The sequence below is a fragment of the Manis javanica genome, chromosome 11 (assembly GCF_040802235.1).
Source record: "Manis javanica isolate MJ-LG chromosome 11, MJ_LKY, whole genome shotgun sequence".
In the NCBI taxonomy this organism is placed as follows: Eukaryota; Metazoa; Chordata; class Mammalia; order Pholidota; family Manidae; genus Manis; species Manis javanica.
The window spans coordinates 106,410,658-106,429,771 of record NC_133166.1 but is presented as its reverse complement, the minus strand read 5'-3'; the positions used below and the strand labels follow the sequence as shown (position 1 = coordinate 106,429,771).

The window sequence follows — 19,114 nt, the reverse complement described above, 5'->3', positions numbered from 1 at the left end:
AGAGTTCTCCCTGTTGCGGGTACTTAGACTCGGTGCCAGGCTGAGTGGCGAGCCCAGGAAAACGGGCCAGGGACTGAGGCTAAATCTGCATTTGCATTCTTGCTCCAACCATGTCCACCGTCTCTCTACTGGAAGTGTCTTAGCACAATTTGCTCATCTGTAAAATGAGATTCATATTATCCTGCCTTTCAGGCTTGTCAGGAAATTTGGATTAGGCAAAGTGTGCAAGATCTCTGGCATAAAGTACATGGTCAACAAATGTTAATATCCAACTGCCACAAGCAGCCTGTGGCACTTTCATGAGCAACCCCAGGTTCTTTGGGATTTATTCTCTGTATATTAGAACATCCCACCCTGGGATCACGGGGCACACAACAATCAGGGGCTTCTTTTGGTTTATGCAGCCAGTGGACTGGGTGCGAGCCACTTCTCCCAGCAGCACAGCGGGAGTCCCTCCTGCCTCCCCTAGTGGCTCCTGTCGATGGGAGGCAGTAACTCCTGCTCCAACCTTCTGCCTCAGTTGTGTACCACAGAATACAAACAAAACAAGACTCGTCTTTAAGGAAGGGAAGAGGAGGAGAAAGTGCTGGAGCAATTCTGAAGTCTTTAGGACAGTGCTTCTCAAAACAATGCACCTGGAGGCTCTTGCTAAAATGCAGATTGATTCAGCAGACGGAGGGTGGGGCTGAGATGCTGCCTGTCTAAATGTTCCTCCCCAGGGACGCCCGCAATGCTGGTTCACTTTGCATGGCCAGGCCCTAGACAACCGGAGCACATGTGGGTAGGATCTAAAACAGCTTGTCACTGAGATGAGCACAGGCTCCAGAAGACTAATTCGATGAGTTATTTACTAATGAAAAGTACATGACACATTTCTCTGTACTGCCTCCCTTTCAGCTTCTAAGGCTGATGAGATGGACGCACGCACTACTTTACGGAACGAATCTCCAAGTCCCCGATATGAAATGACCTCGATTCACACAGCACTGTTTCATAATGCAACTATCATCTGTATACATTTTGGTCTTGTTTGGGAAGTTATAGACTGAAATGTTAGTTAATAAAGATATATTTAGCTTAATTTCTGACTACCATATAAATAAGTACACAATACTAACACCTAATGTACCTGATTTCAACAATTGAGTAGTGAAAGCTTTCTTTTCCACCAAAATCAAGATGAGCGCCGAGCATCATTTCCAACTTAAAAATTAGGTTTACTTTAGAGCCTCTGGCAACAGCAAAGTGCTCCATTTATTTTTATTACAAAAGGCAATTTTAAATTAGCAAAAAGAACTATAAAATTATCAAAACATCTATTCCTAATTTAAAATCAAGTGGCACTGTATGTGTAAAAAAAAAATAACTAAAACTTAGATTATAAATTAATGTTATGAGTTTTGACTTATCTAATGGTTTCATAGAAGGCAGGAAAGAATACCCTTTTCCCAAGTATACACCAAGTTGATTTCTTTGTTCTATCCTATTGAAATACACCACAGTGATCATTTTTAAAAGGTAATTCATTTCACATGTTCACAATGTGAACACTCAATAGCTTTAATTCTCACCCTTCAACAGACATTTCTAGAAATGTGTTATAATTTTACCAAGGGAAAAACTTCAGTTTTCTTCAAAGAAAGATCTTTGACTTATATTTTATTGTAAAACCAAACAACTGTGGCTGTCCAACATTGGAAAGCCTCCTACACGATGTCACATGGCCATCCTTGAACACAGGGAGAAACTGGGTAAGCCTTAAACCTTACATGAACAAAGAATTTCAGACCTGCTGTCTGTTCTGTGAAGCTCAGTTTCCTAGGCATGTTTATCAGAAATACACTTTTCCAAAACCCAAGTCAAGTCAGGTTCAGGCAGCAGTTCGCTGCCTAGTGAGAAACCAAATCACTAACTTCAATTATGAAAAGCAATTCTACAAATATTTTGAATTTCTGCTCTCACATTCAGCGGCCAAAATTCCAACTGGTATTTCTGTACTGAACATTTTTAACAAGCAGTACTTTCAGACCATTCAAAATATGTTCATATTTTAGCTCCAGATGGGACTACTGACTCAGTTGGGTAAATGACTGAATATAACCCAGAGTGACTGCTTTGCTTTGTATTAAATTATAAAATGCATATTATGTATTTTGACTTTGGGAATCAAGAAAAATAATTCCCATCATTAAATGCTATGGGAAGCCTTGAAATTAATTACACATTCAATTCTATAAAATATCCATTGCATATTTCAGTTATATACACAGATGACAGGATTTAAAAGCCAGGAAAGGATGTTTCCCATTGTAATTCTTTCTTTCTTACTTAATATTTAGCTAAAAATGAAAAGGTACTATAAATTGATTTTTTACAATTTATTTTTACAAATTAAGATGTTCACCCCTACTGAATTACAGTAATTCAAAATCTCAACAAGTTCGAGAGAAAATTGAAATGTTATTAGAAATATACTCTTATGCAATGCACTTTTTTCTACCATCTTTTCCTAAATACTACTTTTTCTCCTTTTTATAGGTCATTTACACTAGCATTATCAGCAAAAATACTGTCATTCATTAATATTCTTTTTGTCTCTTTGCCAAATATCAATTTATTATAGAGGTTTAATAAAATGAGCATGAACACAATGAAAAACTGTTAATTTTCTATACATTCTACCAGTGTTCTCTAGAAATTGCCCCTAATCACATTTTTAGTTTTGCGTTCACAGTATGTTCCTTGATTCACCAATAGTAATCCCTAGGAACCTGTATCAGTTTACTATTATTTTTAGTTTTCCAAATGTATCTAATTCAAATTTTTAAGGTCTTTGAACTGTATGACCATGGTAAACTTGCCCATCAATATCAATCTCTTAGATCCCTTTTTACTCTGTCCTTTACATGGTCGTCCTTCTTTCCACCTCTAAGACAACTGTCACAGCAGTTCTAATACTTTTTCACACTATTTTCAACATTCATAGGTTTTTTTAATATTAAAATAAATCCTGAACAAACCTACATTAAGTCTGGTCATAACTTAATTTTTTCCTTACTAAAAATGAGGCAATTTAAAAAGTCAGATTACTCGCAAATTTTCTAAACTAAACCTTTAAGAGATCAGCTAAATTGCAACATAACACTGTTACGACTGAGTGAAATGTACATATTGGTTCTGTATTAAATGCCAACACTTTCATGGTTTCTTTCATTCCTACACCTTATCTTCTCCAAGATGAAACCCCCCAGGTCTCGTCTCAGTCTGCTTTCTGATCTCAACTGAGCACTTTTGCTGTTTTGGACCACTAAGCAGAAACTGCAGCCTCAGATAGGATTTTTCCAGTTCCACCACAAAATTGATCAAGGCCATGGGTTGTCTATTCATGGAGACCCACAATGATACCCACTGACAGCTCTCATTGTCCTCCAAAAAGAAGGAGCTCTCTTTCAGATGTTTGCACTTGGCTTCCTCGTAGGAAGAGCCCAGTTTATGCTCAAACATACGATAGTTATCTTGCTGATTCTGACATTCAGTTTTGCAATCCATTCTTAAAAAATTAACCTGAAAATGTCACTTCCATACTTAAAAAGCTGTATTTATCCCATAGCTAAAAAACTATGTCCTTTACATAGCTAAAAAAACTATGGCTTCCAACTAGAACTTTAACTTTTAACAGATAATGCTTATGCAACAAGATTCCTATTTAAAGTAGAATGAATGAGCCAGTCACAAGTTAAACAACGATTTTCAAAGCAAAACTTAAAATAATTATTAATTAGGGAGTTTCCAACTTTTTATAATCACTGATACTTCTCTCTGTCATAACACAATGTCTTTATACATTGTACTTGTAATTCTCTTTTCTTGACGGGCTAGGGATGTAGATTGAGAACTTTTGTCCTATTCCTAAACTTCATGCATATTCACTCGATTGCATTAACTTTGCCAGCAATTGTTTTGTTTAAGAAAGTTATTCAAAATTCTCACCAACCAAGGGAAGCTACATGCCTTTATGAGTTACTAAACAAAAGACTTAATATATAAACAAAAAGATTAGCCATCTTTTTCCTAGATTGGGAATGTAAACAGAAGTTCACCACAGTTGTCTGTCCAGTTATTTATTAATTGTTCCACAATAGTACTAAAGTGCAAACCAAACCAAAGTACCAAAAGAAGTCGGAACTGAAAGAATGACAAAATTAAGGACGTTTTTCAAAGATCTCCTTTACCCTTCCAGGTCACTTAATTCTCCAAGACCCCTGGTCAATATCGGAGTAAACTTTATATTCCCAGTTTTCCTCCAAACCCAACTCCTTTTCTTCTCTAGTCTAAGATACTCCTTACCTCCCTTAACACAGCTTCTGCCCATTATTGTTTTATTCCCTATAAACATAGGGATCAAATTTCCCCCTTTGGATTATAAGGTCCAAATCATCCCAATGTTCTCCAGCTAGTGTATTTCCTAGCAGATCACACTCAGGCTCTATGAATATAGTCTTCATGTTATTAAGACCACCACATTATTCCTCCAGGTAACAAGGTAAAGGTTGGCTGGGGGCTTTCATTTTTGTCAACATACGTGTGTGGGAAGCTACTTCTGTACAACTGAAGAACCGCAGCAGCTGACCAGTCATTATACAGTGTTGACACATTTCTCTGTTGCTGAAAAGTACTGAAATACTGTCAAGACACTAGCATGGCACATAGTATCATATGAGAAAGAATTGTTACAACTCGTCACCTCGCCAGCTGATCATGAAACTCTGTGGCTTTATGTGACCTAAATGTATTCCATAAATGTTAACTAATTTGCAGCTAAGTTTAAAGTGCTTTTAGTATTTAACACCTTTTTAGTTTAGGTAGTGACTTCCTAATTTACTTGTAAAATAAAATTTCAATGTTTAGGCAGACTTTGAAGACAGGGATTCTTAACCTAGGGTCCATTAGGTTGAGTTTTTTACTGAGGTCAGGTGGGAGTTTCTTGTGAGCATATATTTGCGCGCACATACGTTCCTACTAATGTATGGTGCTGGGGAGACTATGATTCTATAGTCAGCTGCCCAGAGTTGGTAGTGACCCTAAACATGTTACACCGTTCTTCCCTGGAGGGGGCCAAAGGTTCATCAATAATTCAAGTAGAACACACTTAAGTGAGTCTGACTCACATATAGTGGGGACCTTCTGAAAAAAGCAGAACAGGTACAAAGCAGCAGAAGAAAGGAATATACCCTATATTGTAGTAATCTCTTAAAATCAAATGAAATCTTAGAGAATCTTTTTTAGACTTTTTTCTTTTTATATAAAGGGTAAGAAAACAGAATTCCCAGATGCTGTTTACAGGCTACTGTTCATCTTAAGAAATTATGAAGGACATAGAAAACATAACAAGGGGCACAAACCCAACATTTTCCTCAAAATCTATCAGGAATTCTTTATCATTTCACAAAAGGAACAAACAGAACAGCAAACCACCAGACCGCTCCTCTTAAATACCAGAAGGGATCCCGTAACAGAAACATTCTGACATAACCTCATGCAACATGATGCATGGATCATATCACAGCACTAACAAAGGGACCTTGCATCACATTTTAAATATGAAATCCTGTCACTATGTATCACAGAAAACACACAAACCATAAAACTCAAGAACAATTCTTCAAATGTAGTTTACTCTAAAAACCTAACTTTGAATTTCAGAAGCTCATTTTTTTTAAGCAAAGTTCTTCAGTTTAACAAGAAGCTATGGATTTGGAAGCTAGGGACTGTGTCTGTCTTCACAAGGCCACACGGCTAACTGTCACCCAGTTCAGGCTTCACTGCTAATGGCATGTAAACACAAAATGCCAGAGACCAGGAATGAACAAGTTTTGCCTCTCACCTGATTAGTGAAATACAGAAAACGCAATGTGAGGGAGAAATATTCTTATCATTGTTTCCAATTTTTTAAAAACACTAAAAATTTTAAGCACAGATTTTTCACATTTTCACGTTCCATTATTGAAATACCTCACAAATTACTGACCAGCATGTGCTAAGTTATGGGGGTCCTTAACCTGAATGTCAGTGCACAAATGAAATGCGAAGCAGTTGCCTAGTTCCCACCCTAATATCCGAAAAGGAAAAACCTTAATTTTATAATGATCATATTCAAATACATTCCACAGAAGGAAAAAAAAGGTGGTGGTGGTGGGGGTTATAAAAAAAAGTTAGGGTTAACCTAGAATGGACAAATCATCTGCGCAGAGATCAACAGTTGAATTTCAATGCAGTATCAGCAAGATTCCACTTAACACTCTTGTTCAAGAAAATGACTTAGCAAGTAACTTAGGCAACGAAAAAACTAATTTACTTTTCCTAACCATGAGTAGATATTTCTCTACAGAGAAGTCCATGATTATGCTTAATATACTTTTATCATTTCCCTACAACAGTATAATATACAAAAAACAGCAGAGCCTTAAAGACACATTCTATACATTAATATTTTTACTCCTAATTCCTCAGCATCTGTGGCCACTAAATTTCAAAGCACAATTTTCTCAAGACGTTACACAGCCAGCTACAATTTCTTCTCCATCTTTAAAAGTTCACGTATTTACTAACTTTCCAACACCTTTTCTGCATCTTCAACATTTACGTGTCTGAGCTCTTATCTTCTAATATCTGTACTTTCAACTTTTTGAAACGTTATTAAACTATCATTTAACAATACTTTTTTCTACCAAAATGTTCAAGACCCCTTTTATTTGTGTCATATTGTTATTTCATTACAACCTTTTTGAGGCAAAAGATACTGAAAAAAAATGTTGGAATCTGATTTAAAATGAAGCCTCCCTAAGTCATCTTTGTGGAATATTTAGGATGGCTAATCTAACTTCAATAAAACATGTTGTAATTTACATAATACCAAATTTCTATTCTTCCATATAATGCACTTCAAATATACACACAAAAATATTTGACCAATTTTCAAATAAAATAAACCTAGAAACATGAGATACTTAAAACAAACACACACACACACACACAAAATACAAGTCCCTAGAGCTGCAGGTTATACCAGTGATGTTGACTATTTTACGAAAATATAGTTAACAGAAAAATCTGAAAAACGTGACTGGATGTTAAGTGATATCACCTTTCTTCAATTTTGTGATTAACAGGTATTTTATTGGTAGTAAACTAGAGCAAACAATCAGAATAATACATTTGCAGTATTCAGTACACACAGTAAAAGAAATTCAAAACCTGTAAAAAAACTAAACACTGGAGAAAAATCACACAGCTTCTGAGATACAGTGGTGGGGATCCTCGCCATCCTCTGATCACAGCTTGTACCCAACAGAACTTACAGCGCTTACCAAAATAATACAGACTTTTTAGTATTGAGCATATTTAAAAGGATTAAACACATCTAAGAATCTTGCAACAATAAACAGGTGACCCTTTCGCTGGTAAAGCAGATTTAAGGGAGGAAAGTGGGGAATGGTAATTAACTAGTATTTTGTAACCATTTTTAATAATTTCTTATCCAAACACTGCTTTCATAACAGAAGTGTTTTACATTTGCACAATATTAATTACTTTATTATACATGGAAGCCGTGGTAGGCTGGTCATACAATAGGACTGCAAACAGCCAGTGGTACTTTTCTGTTGTCAGAAGAGTACATAAGACTGAAACATCACAGAAGTACATAAAAAACTCATCAGCATCAACATCAAAGTACATTAAAAAATATAGTCAGGAAAAAAATACAATTGCTAAAAAGTGGTTTAGAGCAGAGCCACTGTCTACCAGTAGCTTCAAATGGCAATTAACGTTCATAGCAAGTTTTGATGACTTTACAAGACCCCTGTACAATACTGACTAATGCACCCTTTTAAATTGTACATTACAGGCTGCCATTTCACAAAGAGGTTCTGTCATTACTAGACGCAGACACACTCATCCCTCACATCAGCTATGCCCACAGCTGGAATTACCTTAATAATAATCTATAAACTCTGAGTTTGTGGGGCTTTATTATACATGGAAATCTGTATATGAGTTTTGCTTTTTTAAAAAAGGTAGGGGGAGAAATTTAGTCTATCGTTTAGCATTTGGATGCCACATAAAGACATGTAAAATGCATAATGGATTACCTATTGGAATGTAAGCCGTTCTAAAATTGAAACTGTCAATATAGGGAGAAGAGGGAACAGGAAAGCCTAGAACTCTAGAAAAAGGATAGGTTAAGAACAAAAAAACAAGTGTGGGTGACAGGTAGTAACACAGACGAGAGAGCAATGTCTTTAGGCCATGTATAATAAATAATGCATACCCCAAATTTCCAAGAATTATGTAATTCCAACTTGGGTTATAATACTAGAACCAGTCACCCACTTGGGCTTAGACACCGTGCTAGATGTCAGGAGACTCCTGATGGACTACAGCCTTGTTGCAGTTGGGGTAAGGAGAGGGTGCTTTTTTTCTTCTTCTTTTATTAAAGCTATCATTCCAGGCTTTGATCAAAGATCCAAGAATATTTGTTCTACCAGGCTGGAATGAATGTGGTCTGGAAGTTCAGAGTACATTTAAAAGCTGCAACAAAATATAAGTAGCCATCATCTCAGACTTTTGGATCAGCCCAGATGGAGACAGCAATTTGAAATGTTTTTGATCCCTTACTTAAATGATGAAATGTATTATCCTATCAGCCCAGACAGAGCAGTTTGAAATGTTTTCGATCCCTTACTCAAATGACGAAACGTACATCATACTACCTGTAAGCTGGATATCCCATTACAGTGATAACGTACAGAATTCCCATGCGTTATTAGTTTCCTGAGAGTAAAGCAATTAGAATAACCTTAATCCTAGCAACAAAGTATTTTTTTGTGTTTTTTGTTTTGTTTGGTTTTTTTGTAGGGTTTTTCTTTTCCTCTTTTTTTTTTTTTTTTTTTTTTTTTGCATTTAAAACTTTTGGGCTATTCCCTGATGACCTATACATGTAAATCTGATTGCTAAACATTGTCACTTTGAATGTCAAACTATTTTTAATCTATCGATTTTGATTAAAAATCATAATACAAACAGAGCTAAAATCACACTAACAAAAAACTAAATATGAAAAGTTGCATTGAAAGGGCATTACATTATTCTTAATAGGATCGTGTATAAACATTCCAATGGCAGTGTTCTCAACATAAAACAAAATTACATTAGAAGACCCCCAGCCTGGTCACTCTGGAGACCTTACCTGTAACTCTGGCTGGTGGGCGTCTTTACTCTTGCACTACATGGCTCACTTACATCAGACATCATGTTTGTATACCCTGAGAAATCTGACACTGAAGTCCTTACTCTATGGTCCACTTCTCCGTTAGAGTTAGTGATAAAGGTCATTGGCACCCTGCTGCCCGACTTAAACTGAGAACCAAACGCTTGTGCAAAGTTCTCGATCTGGTACGTTGTTCTAGGCTCTAAGTCTTTCTGAGGATCTATCTGGCTGGCCAGCTCCTGAGACGGGATCTGGAAGCTTGCTGAGGACTCCAAGTTCTTCTGTTCTTCCTTTTGGCTAGGCAGTTTCTGAGATGAGGACTGGAAGGCTGACGACGTCTCTAAATTCTTCTGAGAATCGATCAGGTCATCCAGCTCCTGGGAAGGTGTCAGCTGCTGGTGGGTGGCATCCAGAGCAGATAAGTAAAGACCCGGCTGAGATCCAAACAACATCCCAAAGGGAGGCTTTGGCAGTGAAGATGGCAACACTGAGGTGACAGACGGGCCGAAACCACACTCCAGGGGAGATGTAGTGTATATCTGTTTTTCTGGAAACAAAGTGTGGTTGTAGAGCGGTGACGACAAACTGACAAACTGGAAACCGTGTCCAAGAGCAAAACCTGCATTCGTGGATTTTTCAAAAGCCTGCTGGAGGTATTTGGAGCATTCTTGCAACACGCTTGCCTTATCACTTGAGGGGGTTTGAGTGCCTGGGCTCAAATTATCTTCTTGAACCAAGTCTGAGTGTTCTCCTGAGGTGTGTAAATCCACACGTGGTTCTGTTATATTGAAAGGATCCTCTTTCTGGCTCTCTGACTTACTGGAGTATTGATCCAGAATGCTTTGCAAGACCTCATCAGGAATTCCAGACTTGTCATGACAAGACTTAATCTCAGCATTGAGTGCTGAGGAGTCAATAAGTGACAGTGGGGCCTCACTGTCCAGAACACTGACACCTGCAGACTGGATGACAGACTGCTGGGAGACCATGTGTCCTACATTTACAGAAAAGGCACTATTGCTGCTGGCTGTCGGCAAATACCTTCTTTTCTTTGAAAACTGCATGGCATCGTCGTAATTGCTACTTATCGGACCTTGTTTGCCACTTGCACTTTGGAGAAGACTAATGGTCTCCACACTGTTACTCGACCCTATGCCAAGGGAGCCGCCCACTTTCCCAGACAAGGACTTCGGTCCAATGATGTCTGGTAAGGGGGACACAAAATTAAGGTAGTTTTTATCTGTACTCTTTCTGCTTCCTTTCTTAAAGATCAGTTTTGGCACCCTTTTCTGTAGTTCTTCCATGCCCGGGCCAATTATGCCTCCGCTAGAAGACACAATGGGCATTTCTACAGAGTAACTCGGCACATTTATACTATTTGGAATTTGTGACTCATTTGCTTTACCAGTCTTATGTTCCTTATTTTCCATAGCTATGCTTTTTGACTTCGCTTTTCTCCTTGAAGAACTTGTATTTCCCTGAGACAACACAGCCATATCACCCATATTGTTGTGGTTTGAGGGCCCAGGCTCTGCACCGGCGGCTCCTTTGGCCAGGGCTTCGCCGCACGTGCGCCTGTGCTTCAACAGTCTGTCGGTCCTTGAAAAATACTGTTGGCAAGTGTCGCACTTATATGGCTTTTCTCCACTATGTGTCCTCTTGTGTCTCTCCATATGGTACTTCTGAATGAACTTCATGCTGCACTGGTCGCACCCGAATGGCTTCTCTCTGCTGTGGATCTTCTCGTGTCTCTGCAGCAGGTACTTCTGAATGAAGCCCATACTACACTGGCTGCACTGGAAAGGCCTCTCCCCCGTGTGGATGAGGACGTGTCTCCGCAGGTGGTAGGAGCTTCTGAAAGCAGCGCTGCAGTGATCGCAGATATGAGGTTTCTGACTCGGGGAGAGCACGGCGCCCTCGCCATCTCCCACCAGCGGAGGTCTGGAAGACGCGCTCGGCTTCCTCTTGGCTTTGATTCCCTGAGATTCCGGCTTTGGCCTCTTCGCCTTCTTGACGTGGGCGTCCTGCTTTGGCTCCTCGCTGCCGCGGTGGTCGCCGGCCCTGCCGCCGAGCAGCACGTCGCGGGCGTGCGGGGCGGGCTGCGGGCCGTGCTGGTGCAGGGCGCCGAGGTCCTGCACGACGCCGGCGCCGCCCGCCTCGCCGCCCAGGCCCGGGGGCCGCCCGTCCGCGCCCGCGAACAGCCCCCCGTAGTGGGGCGGCGGCTCCTCGGGGTCCGCGGGCTTCTCCTGCTTGATGCTGACCAGCGATTGCAGGAAGCCCCAGGAGGCCCTGTGCGCGGGGAAGGCCGCGGCCGGCGCCGCCGGCTCCTTCTTGAAAGTCACGTCCGGGGCCGGCGGGGGCTCGGCCGGGGCCGCGGGCGCGGAGGCGGCGAGCACGCACTGCGCGGGGGGCGCGGCCGGGCCGGCCGGCCGGGCGAAGCTGGCGACCGGGGGCAGCCGGTGGTTGAACATGACCAGACCCTGGGGGAAGCTGGGCTCCATGGCCGCGCGCCCGCCGCCGCCGGCGCCGCTGCTGCCGGGGCCGCCGCTCAGGAAGCCGCCGCCGACTTTCATGCCCCGCGGGAGCCCGGCTGCGGAGAGGGGAGAGGGGGAGGAGGCTCGCGGGGGCCCCGCCGCCCGCCCGCCCGCGCCCGCGCGCCCCTCCCCGCCGCCGCCCGGCGCGCGCCCCGCGGTCGCCCGGGCCTCCCCCGCCCGCCCGGCCCGCCGGCCCGCCGGCCCGCCGGCCACACTCACGGGTCCCGCCGCCGCCGCCGACGCCGACGCCGCCGTCGCCTCCAGTTAATAAAAATAACGCCGTCCTCTCCACAATGGAATTAAAAGGCTCTCCCGTCCTGCGCAGCCGCGGCGCGGTGTCTGCCGGGAACTCTTCGACCCGGCCGGAGGCGAGCTCCGCGGAGCCAGGGCGCCTGCGCCGCAGCTTCCGCCCGGCCTGCCTGTCAGTCACCGGGCGGTTGGGCGGAGGGGCGGTACGGGGGCCGAGGGGCGGGGACTCGGAGCCCCTCTAAGAGACGGCCTCGGAGCGGGGAGGGCGTGATTGGTGGGCCTCCCCGAAGGGGGCGGGCGTGGGCGAGGGCTTCTGGGGGAAAGACGCTGGCAGGGGGAAGCCCAGGCGGGAAGTTGCGCGGGCCGGGTTCGCAGCGTGGCGGGGAGTTGGAGGGGGCCTGGTGGGGAAACTGAGGCCTGGCGCCTGGGGCGCTCTCTGCTTTGCAGTTTGCAGTCTGGGTATTAAATCAAATCCAAATCCAGAAGTGGGTCACTTAGGACCCTTTCGTTATACCTAAAAGCATTCAACGTCAAATGCTTAACGTTTATTTAAAAAGATTGTTTCTGTTACCCCTCTTAGTTTGGGTGAACTTTAATAATGGGCGCGTATCCCTTTGCATTTATCAGAGGAATCTACTTGGAAACCGCAATAGAGGTACCGTTGCAAAAAAAAAAAAAAGTTGTCTTACTGCCAACCTACCTGAAGGCTACTGGAAAAGGAAACCGCGTGTAATCCAGGTGCAGCCTCCCTATAAAACACGCCCACACACACAATTCACCATCGTCAGATGCTATTTAAATGCCCACATGCCTTCTCTGTCTGGCTAATGAGCGCGTTTGCGGTTTATAATGCTGCCTGGTCCCTTATGTTCCTTATCAAAAATTGACTTCTAAGAACTCTGCCAGGATCCACTCTGCCCTCCCCCAATATAGAATACTCAGAAACAAATACAAAATTATTAATTTTTCTCCTAAGGGAAAATTACAAAATAAAATCTTGAAATGAGAGCTAGGTCAACAAAAATCAAACATAGTTATTCAGTGCCAAATGCACACAAGGCACTCACTTCCATGTTAAGCATGCAAAAATCTAAACCAGCAACTTTTCTAGTAAAGAGTATGTATAAATTGCACTTTTTCATAAAAGAACTAGAACCAGTGACAATAACTTATTTACATAGCATATGTTCTTAATGAAATTACAAGCCAGTTTTCTCAATATTTCTAGCTAAATAACTCCTTGTAATTAAATAATAAATGACTTCCTTGAGAAATTTCACAATTAAAACCATAAAGATTATTAACTAATCCTTACAGGCCTCTCTAAGTCTGTTCAAAAACTTTAAAGACAATATTTAATGAGCATTGTGAGACATGAAATAGTATTTTTCTAACTCCATACAACTACATATAAGCATTCTGCCACTTAAACTATGAAACGTTAACACTGTCAAGTACAGCTAAGTGTTAAAAGAAAGACTGAAAATTCAAAAACTTAAGGCAGTAGTAAAATATTAGTCAATACCTATGAGAAATGAGGCTGTCCCTTTATTCAGGGTGTCAGTGTTTAATGGTGAGCTGGGATGCATATGAGCTAGTCCAAGTGTGAAGGGCAATAGGACACTCATATGAAAAGCCAACTTTGTCCCTCAGTTATCAAGATAAGAAACCTGTCATTTCTCTCATTCACTCTGTCAGCCTTGAGATACTCCAAGCAGACTTACCTCTGTGTTGTATACCCCATATATCAGGAAGATAAAGAGACCCTGTAAAATAAAATGGAGAGAAAAAGCTGTTAGCACTAATCATTTCAGCAGTAGAAATACCTGAAATAAACTTTCCTGGGAACAGACAAAAGAAGACACACTTCATCAAGGTCAATTTATTTTTCTATTTTTCAGCATTAGAAGCTGTACCTTGAGCATTTGTAAGATAACATACCAGCTCATCACTTAACCGTGGCTGCGCTAGTCAATTCTTTAGGAAGAGAAAATAAAAATACCAAGCCAGGTACAGAGAATATTAATTGGAAAAATCAATATGCCAGTCTCTGAAAGACAACTGGGTAATGAAAAAATTAAACTCAGAAAATGCCATCAAAGTAATCATAGAGGTAGTACTAAGCACCAGTATTTCTAAGCACTGTTTAGACTACTAGAATATATTTGTTACAGTCTTCAATGGGGTAAAAAAAATTTTTTAATATTAAAGTATAGGACAGCTAAGAGGATAAACTTAGGGTAATAGGATGAATAGTTTTTATATAAAATTTAAAATACCAGTTCAAGTTAAGAAAAATTTTCACATTATCAGCTATTGTAAAATTTTTATTGTATCATATATATAATAGTTCCAAAGATCTGCTATTTATTAGTCCTTAGCTTAAATAACTAATTGTAATATATGCTAAATCTCAAATCTTAAATTTTTAAAGTAAATAAAACTGATATGGTTAAATGTATTAGAGATAACACAGGGCAAGCAATTTTCCATGTGTTTTTGCCTTACAGAAGAAATAAAAATCTATATTGTACAGTTTTTGTTAGGTACTAATAAGCCAAATATTAAATAGTAGTCTGGACAGAAATCTGGAAATAGCTCAAAAAATTAAGTAATATGACATTTTCAAAAGGAAAATATAGGAATATATTAGCATTTGTTTTACCTCTGAATACTTATATCTTACAGATAATGGAAACAGTCCTACAATAAGGAGACTGAATAAAACAGGAGTTTTATTCTTGTTAATTTATTTTTAAATAAGCTTTATTTTTTAAGAATAATTTTAAATTTGCAGAAAAATTGGAAAGCTACTACCTAGAGTTTGCATATATCCTGTATCCAGTTTCCTCCATTATCAACATTTTACATTATATGGTAGGTTTGTTACAATTAATCTCACTAGTTTTCAATACTACTACTATCTACATAATTTCAGAAGCAGTCCATGTATTTGTATTAATAAGAAAATTCAATGAAAAGTTTTCAACAATCAAAAATTTCCACTTGGGTCATAACCTTTTAAAAATTCAAGCATAGTGAGAATTTTTTCACTATATATAAAATGTCCCAAGGTTAGCTCAGTGCCAACACTCAATTCCACTTTCAAGTAACCTTCATCACAAGAAGTAAATTCATTACAAGAGTGAATTCAGGCTTCTTAGATGGTATTCATTTTATAAGTTACTTGTTTGCCTGTATTCTAAATAACTGAAGAAAAAATTTTCTTCTCTGATTTATGAAAAAAAAATAAGACAATAGTTTCCCTTCCCTTAGTAATTGCTTATTCTTTATTTCATGTAATGTTACATAGGTATAAAATTAAGAGTAGGTCACTCAAATTTTAATTCTATTTATGAGAATGGAGTATTTTGTGCAATAGATGAGTTCCTAATTAAATACAGTTTTCTGTATGTTAAACAATGTGCACTATTTTTATATGTCAAGAAACTTGCTGTTCACATGAAATCTATATTGTGCTTTGAAAATTAAAGAGCCCTTCTGTAATGTGTATAATCACTCCTGTCATATACTGGTTTTGTAAATTCACTTTTCTCTAAAAGAAAATGAAAATCACATTTTTCCCCATGTCTTGATGAAGCAAGGAGAATATGGAATATGTCCCAATATTTTTATTTGCTGCATTTCCATGTTACTTGTTAAATGTTTAAAATCTTAATACATTTAGCCTTTTAAAGTAATGTAAAATGATCAACAACAAATATCTCCCTTTTGAAAAAAGGGTTTAGACAGAAAAAAGATTTTAAATAGAGGCAATTTCAGTATCAATAGTTTTTTTCTCTTTCTCCTTTTCCTTCCACAGATGCATGTGAGCAAGCCCCAAAGGGTGACTTCTACCCATCCTGAAAGAGTCTGAAACTTGAAATCACTCCAGTGAATCCCTGCCCTTCTTTTCTTGGGTCCTCTAACTGATGCTGTCACCACCGGTTGAAAGGTAAAACATTACTAATAACAATTGATGTAACTGTACGCTTCGCACATGATGACTTTTTCCCCACTGATTTTGCCAGCTACTGACATTTGGGAAAATTCAGACCTGATTCTACAGAAACTTCATAAACCCTTCACAACTGGATAAACAAACCTCCCATTTTCTCTGTTTTCCAAAGGGAAGGATCAAAACAGAAACCGCTAAGCATAAAAATCTTAAGCCATAGCTCTGAGCCACTTTTAAATCCCTGCAAAGCAAGCACCTTTAAGAACAGCTGGAAGGAACCAACTGCCACACTTCAACTGGCAGAGATTTCTGGAACTCCTTCTGCCAATGCTCTCTCCTACCAACAGGGAATGCTCGAAATGTGTCATGCTTCTGAAAAGAATGGTCCCTTGAGTGCATGAGGCGTTTGTACTACTCCACCCAGAGACATACCCACCCCTAATACACATGGACTGTTTATCTACAGAGGTACCAATTTCGCGATGTGTTAGTCACGGTAAAAATAACAGAAATAGCATCTCAGGGGTAGCTGATTCCTGTAGCCTATGTGTATTTTGTGGGCAGGAGCCAGGACTAGGGAAAGAACCCCAGGATATTACATCTGATACTGTAGAGGAGCTAAAAATAGAAGCTTAAGGGAAAGGTAAGGGGGAGACCATACTCTATTATTTTATTCTCATTTTTCTGTGGGATATTAAAAACTGAGGCAGCTTTACAAATATTTTCAATGTTGTAGAAGTCCATTGAACAATGTCTGTGGATAGAGTCAGTGGCTGACATCTAGGCTGTTATTTTTATATTGATTGTTTTGTACTTTCATAGTGCACGTCATGACTGCTACAAAATCAATCTTCTTTCAAGTGGTAATGTGTTCTTTCCTGGCCATACAAAGAACAGGAAAGGTGCCACCATATACAGTAGGTTGCCTACTCAAGAATCAGAATAATATTAACAATGCTAACAAATGTATAGCTCTCTCCAAGCGTATTCATTTACAAATGCCGTTAGTTCCTCACTATAATACTGCAAAGTAGGCAGCATGAGTATTATTAGCTTTATTTTATACATGGGGATTTTGAGGCTTGATTAAAGTATCGCATGCTGACAGGTAGGCAGGACCAGGGACGAGCGCTCTGACTCCTGATGGGACGCTCTTTCTCACATGCTGCCTTGATACACACCTTCATGACTCTTTTAAGTCATCAGGTTCAAGATAATGAATTGGTGAGATGTTCCAAAGCTGAGGTTTGTGGAAAGTATCTTGCAATTTGATTAGGTCATAAGGTCAGGGACTCAGTATTCAGTAATAGGGTTTCAAATGACCCTGGTCCTCTTCCAGTCTAAGAGGGCCTAGCAAATACAACAGGAAACACGCTTTGCTGCAATGATTATCAGTTGCTATGTGCCAGGTTCTGTCTTCTGTACTTTGCTTACAAATTCTCATTCAATGATGTATACTTGCTAGTTGCTGGGAAACATATCTTTTCCCATCAAAAGGCTGCTAGGTAACCACACAGTCAAATATCTTTTGACTGTGATCATTTACTGAACTTCTCTGAACAGTAACTATGATCATTACTGAACAGTAACTATGATCATTTACCGAACTTCTCTGAATATAAGGCCCTATGCTATGTGCTTTTATTTATTTATAGATCATGCTCCAAGCTACCTTCTATGAACAGTTTCCATTTGGGGAACTAAACCCCACAGAAACAAAAGCATTTGTATACAAGGATTGGCCTAGTGGAGACTGCCTGTTGCCCCAGTGTGTGTAGTGACACAGAACTGGAAATAACCTGGATGCCTTCAGCACAGGAATGGCGGAATGAATTGTGCCCCCTTCCTCCCCCTGTGGTATCAGGCAGCTGGAAGCATGAGTGAGAGCCGCTTGTTAGCCTGGAGAGGCCTCCATGCACTGTTAAATGAGAAAAGCAATAGGAAAAGACACGTGTGTTACATACTCTCATTTTTGTAAGACAAATAACAAGACTTTCCCTTCCGCCTGCCCAAAGGCAACAGATCGAACTGGAGAAAGGTGTGGAAAGATGTGCACCAGGCTGTGGTCACGGGTTTCTCAGCGGAAGGGATGAGAGGGGGAGGAGGTAAATCAGAAACAAGTGAGCCAGAAGCAATCTAGAAGAACACGCGTGACCTGACCAGCAGAAGCGGGAGTATAAGATGCTGTGGAGCATAATACTGTAAATATAGGAAACAGAACTGGGCCTGGAAGAGGGCCTACATACAAGGAGAACAAGCAAAATGCCGATGTGACTTGGGGATAAGATTGTGGGATTTTTTTAAATCGATTCTTATTATTTTTTAAATAAAGACTACAATGAACAACATAAAAGGTCTAAGTGGGTTTATGTAAAATTTAATTTAAAAGTGGTTTGTATTTTAAATATAAATACATGTTCAGTGTGATCAGTAAACTAAAACAAATATAAATTAGGTTCTACAGTAGCACAAATAATTTTACCAGGGAGGGAGGGGGAATTGTGGAAGGGGGGCTACAGTCTGTTAAGTGATGGCTTCTTCTGTGTTACGCATTTGATTTGATAATTTTCTGGACGTCTGATTCTTGCAGTAGGAGAAGTGACCGGGGAGACAGCTGGGAAAAGAACATTTCAGAGGGAGACCCCAGGAAAGCAGGACTTGGGGAGAGCACAGAGCTCTCCGGAGGACTGCAAGGGGCTCGGAATTGCTAGAGCAAGTGGTTTTCGAGGGAGAGAGGGGCAGCTGATGAGACCAGAGCGGGGCGGCTCGCGCAAGGCCTCGTACCTCATGTCAAAGAATTCAACTTTTCTTCTCTAGGAAAAGGGAATCATTAGAGTTTAATCAGGAAAGGGATGTCATGAGGTTTTTGGCTTTTTTTTTTAAGTAACTCTAGTAGCAGCGAGGGAGGAGGATTAAAGCCTCACGCATTAGGAGGCAGTGCAAACAGGAAGCCACAGGCCACGTAGGAGAATCAAAACCAAAGAAATGGCTCTGAGAGTTGAGAGCTGCTTACGAGGGACGATCAAGTAGGCATGGATGCTGGCTGGTTGGGGAGGGAGGAGAGAGCTGAGCTACAGATGATTCCGAGATTTTTGGTTTCAGTGA

At 40.4% G+C, this 19,114-nt stretch overlaps 1 protein-coding gene across 1 annotated transcript; it reads right to left on the bottom strand.

The window, feature by feature from the left end:
• Positions 1–8,918: 8,918 nt before the first annotated feature.
• ZNF281 (zinc finger protein 281) lies at positions 8,919–12,255 on the bottom strand. Its single transcript, XM_037004705.2, has 2 exons — positions 12,022–12,255; positions 8,919–11,858 (listed from the first exon to the last, which is right to left on the bottom strand). The coding sequence occupies exon 2, from the start codon at positions 11,839–11,841 to the stop codon at positions 9,244–9,246; it is 2,598 nt and encodes an 865-aa protein (XP_036860600.1). The 5' UTR covers positions 11,842–11,858; positions 12,022–12,255; the 3' UTR covers positions 8,919–9,243.
• Between the last annotated feature and the right edge of the window lie 6,859 nt (positions 12,256–19,114).